Genomic DNA, 4,334 nt, shown 5'->3' with positions numbered 1-4,334 from the left:
AACTTAAAATCATGTGAACTATGAAAATGAAACTTTTCATGGTGGCTGAGGAGATGGCATTGTCTGGGCAGTGAAAAGGACCAGGACATCTGAGATAAAGAAGTGCCCTGCAGAGTCCCGAGCTGGGTCAGGGTCATGGTGTGGCCTAGTGTAGCAGGGGGTCTGACCTGATGATGTTCAAACTGACAAGAGTCAGGAGTCTGTGTCCCCACTTAAAGGGAGGTACCCCTGAAGATATGGGTATCCATGCACGAAAAGGACAATGAAGTGGGCTTCCTCCCGGGCAGCGGCCAGGCCATCTGGGGACTAGCAGCAGTCTCTGGTGGTGTAGCTCAGCCCCATTCTCTGCACAGGAGGTCAGAATCCAGATCTCAGTGGACACAGCTCAGGGCAGCCATGGCAGATGGGGGACAGGGCTGTGAAGGGAAGCCTGGCCCTCCCTCCCTTCCCAATGAGCAACCTCCCTGCCGCTGAGTCACTTGTCTTCCCAGGGTCCTTTGTGGACACAAGTCTTGTGGCACAGACTTTGCAGGGCATTGTGTGTCTTTCTTCGTCTGTGGGTGACATTGAGTTCATTGTCATCAGATCCCAACAACAACAACCTTCTACCTCCATGATGGATGTAGATTTGGCCATGATAGAAGGACGGGAGGGACGTGGTCAGTGCCAAGTGGGCACACATCCCTGGCCACGGGGGATATAAAGAGCACCGTGTGAGCAGCCAGAGCAGACCTTCCCCAGGTGGCCTGCCTTGTGTGAGAGCCCAGCTAGCGACTAAAGATGAAGAGCCTGCTCTTGACCTTCATGCTTTTGGGGCTGGTGGCTGTTCTGAAGGCCCAAGAAGTTCCATCAGATGACCAGGAGGATGTGAGGAGGGGAACGTCAATGGGGAGGGGTGGGGCCTTGTAGGTTGAATTTGACCTTGCACTGAGCATTCAGAACTGGGCTTCCATTATTCTAACAGAAGATGGGCAGCCTCCTGAAGATAGGGGTTTAGAACAGAAAGCAGATTTTGGTGAGGGGTCCTTGTTCACATGATACCCAAAGCTCGAAGGACTCGTGGACAAGGGCATTAATCCAGTGCTGCGTTGTAGGCCTCAAGATTTTAGATACCTGGATGGGAGCACCCACGTTCTACCATCATGGGATTGGGTCGTCTAATGCTCTGGTATCTGTTTTCTGACCAAAGTTCCTGGAATACAGGGTTAGCCCATCTCAGTGGCAGCAGCCTGGGCTATGAGTATCTACTTAGGTGCTAGCCCATATGCTAGAGCCTGGGATAGGAAGAGGGCCACGATTGGGCATGTGCAAAGCTTTGTCTCCTGCAGTATTCTGGGATCTGGTATCCAAAGGCCATGATACACAACGGCAGCCTATCCAGTCACAACATACCCTCGAAGGTTTTCCCTGTGAAGGTAACAGCCCTGGAAGGAGGAGACATGGAGTGTGACGTCATATTCTGGTACGTGTCCCCCAGCAGTGGGCCTCCTTAGTTGTCTGTCTCTCCCTTGCTATCCTGGCTATATGTTGAGTTTGGGAAACTAAAAATCTCCACCTTTGAGGGACACAGTCCCAAGCAGTTTCCAAAAGCAGGAACATGGAATTTAGGAGATCACCTGACCAGAGCTAAGTCACCCAAAGAGCTGAGGGGCTCTGCTCTGCTGGTGGGAGCAGGCTGACTGTGGACTTGTGTTTACAGGAAGAACGGTCAGTGTCATGAGGTTAAAATCCTGATGAAGAAAACTGATGAGCCTGGCAAATTCACCTCCTGTGAGTCCCTGTGTCTAAGGATGTCCTTCAGCGGCAGCCCTTGGATAGATGGGTCCTTGCCTGGTCCAGCTTGTAGAACTGACCATCCTCTCACTTTCCACATACCAGATATAGAGGTCGTTGTGTAGTCAACTCTAGCATCTGACTGGCTCTTGGTCCCCTGCCTGGATCTCAGATCTTGACCCATGAGAAAACCATGCTAAAGAGTGGAAAGCCAGGCAGGGAGATGGATGCTCAGGCCTGGTACAACCTCAGCCCCCTTCTCTGAACATCTTAGTTGACCTTAACAGGTTCCAAGAAATGAGTCCTGTCTAACTGGAGATGATGGAAAGGCCAGGGCTAGACTAGACAAGTCTCCTGGGTGACCACTGAGGTGTTCCAAGGTGTTCCCTCACATGGTCTGCAATGGTGCCTCAGGGATAAGAGACTAAGAGTTATTTCTGTTCACCTACAGTTGACGACAAGAGGTTCATCTATATCACAGAGCTGCCGGTGAAGGACCACTACGTCATATACTGTGAAGGCCGTTTCCCTGGGGAGTTGCTTGGCCTGGGAAAGCTCGTTGGTGAGGTGCCACGGAGGCCCTAAGTCCTGTGTCTGGTCTCTGCTTCCACCAGCCATGCCTGGCAATGGGGGCTGAGAAGCCTCTTGGTGCTGTGCTCAGGGTACTGCCCCGGAAATGGGTGAGAGGGAGCATGGGGCTTGTGTGGCCTTTGGAGACCTGAGCACTCAGGAACAATCTCCACCCCTGGAGCCAGCAAATGCCACTTCCAGGGATCTCAGTCAAGGGTCAGGTCAAAGGGAATGTCTTGACAGAGGCCTTTATGGAAAGTAGGGATCCTACAGGGTCAAGGGACAGCCTCATGCCCCTGAGATTCAGGGCTCTTACAGATCTGTGGAGTGTCCTGTAAATCTGCAGAGGTTCTCCCTAGGGCCAGAGGGTCCCTCATGTCAGGGTGTCCACACCCAGTTCGTTGTTAACTGCCAGGCTCCACTCTCAAACTTTGTGCAGGTTAATGCTCCCATCCCTGTCTCTGGCTCTCTGCAGAGCTGAGCCCCATCCCTTAAGCCTGCCCCACCTCCCCACAGGGAGAAACCCTGAGGAAAACCCAGAGGCCATGGAAGAATTTAAGAAATTTGTACAGCATAAGGGACTCAAAGTGGAAGACATAATTGTACAAGAGTTAAATGGTGAGAACAGGACTGTCCATGCCTCTCCTTGTGTCCCCTGTGTCACTGCTACCTGTGTGTGGCCACAAACCATGTCTGTCTCTGTGCTTCTGCGTCCTCTCTGTGCCGGGTCTTATTGTCCCTTATTTGTTGTTTCATGTCTGTCCCTGTCCCCTGTGTCTCTGTGGTATCTCCATCATTTCCTCAGGGTCACAATGTCACATTCTGAGCCTCTGTCTCCCGGGGTCCCCATGTTCCTCCAAGTCTCCTGTGCTTCTGTCCACTCTCTCCCTGCTCTCTCTGGATCCCTGGTTTCTGCACTGAACCTTCAAGGTCCTGTCACCTCTCCCAGGGTTGCCAGGCTCTGCCTCAGGTCTTGGCTGAGGGAGGGTCTGAGCCTCAGCTGTGATGGGGTCTTCTACAGGGCCCTTCTCACCCCTGGGCTTCTTTTGGTTTCTACAGAGCACTGTGTGCCTGAAAGCAACTAGGGTAAGTCTCCCCCCACCCGTCCCACCTGTAGGAATGTAGAGAAGCCTAGAATGTGGAGCTCAGGAAGCCCTGGTCCTCATCCTATCCATACAGACAGGTGCTGTCACCAGGGAGGTGGCCTTGAGTGTAATTTACAGGACAGCTAGGAAGTCCTTCCTGTTTGTCATGATCTCTCCTAGTCCCTGGTCTCTGCTTTGCCCTGTTCTTCCCATTCTCTCCAGGGAGGCAGAGACCTGGCTGTTCATGGGAATGGTGAGGGATCTCTTCAGAGGACCCCAGCTCCTAGCAGGGACCACACAAAACCACGGGGAAAGTCCCATATGTGCCCTGGGCCATCCCTGTCCATGACTCCCCTGGCTGCTGCTCCTTCAGAATTGGGGGGACTTATATCTCTTCTCTTTGTCACAGCAGCTACCCAGGTATGCATCTGCTGAGCAAGCCGTGCTGTCCAAACCTGACTGGGACATCCCTGTACCACACCTATCCTGGACCAATCTCCCCACTGCTCCTCCCCCACACCTTCACCTCACCTCCCCCTCCTGACACCAAATAAAGCCCTTTAGCTGTCCTATGACTCAGCCTGTCTGTGAGGGGCCTTGGGTGGGCTTGAAGATCCCTGCTGGCAGCAGAGACATGGGAAAAAGTTCAGCGACATTGATGGGCTGGTGCCCAAGGAGCATGGCATCTGACTTTCCTGGAGAGCCATGTGAGGTCCTAGAGCCCCACCTGGTGAGTCACTGGCTGTCAGGCTGGAAAAAAGCAGGGCTGTGAAGGGTCATCAGGGCTTTGGGCAGTGTTACTGTCACCACCAGGCTCCTAGTCCAGGAGGACTTGGTGGGCTGCCATGAAGACCCCTCCTTGAGAAGCCTAGCTCAGTGACAGGGTAGAACTAGGGTGGGTAGCTC

At 53.2% G+C, this 4,334-nt stretch overlaps 1 protein-coding gene across 1 annotated transcript; it reads left to right on the top strand.

Annotated features, from left to right (window-relative positions):
* Positions 1-780: 780 nt before the first annotated feature.
* LOC142856978 (odorant-binding protein 2a-like) lies at positions 781-4,118 on the top strand. Its single transcript, XM_075984604.1, has 6 exons — positions 781-867; positions 1,329-1,462; positions 1,700-1,770; positions 2,225-2,335; positions 2,860-2,961; positions 4,042-4,118. The coding sequence occupies exons 1-6, from the start codon at positions 781-783 to the stop codon at positions 4,116-4,118; spliced, it is 582 nt and encodes a 193-aa protein (XP_075840719.1).
* Positions 4,119-4,334: the final 216 nt, after the last annotated feature.

Source organism: Microtus pennsylvanicus, chromosome 9, assembly GCF_037038515.1.
Source record: "Microtus pennsylvanicus isolate mMicPen1 chromosome 9, mMicPen1.hap1, whole genome shotgun sequence".
Classification (NCBI taxonomy): Eukaryota; Metazoa; Chordata; class Mammalia; order Rodentia; family Cricetidae; genus Microtus; species Microtus pennsylvanicus.
This window is presented reverse-complemented; position numbering and strand designations above follow the sequence as displayed.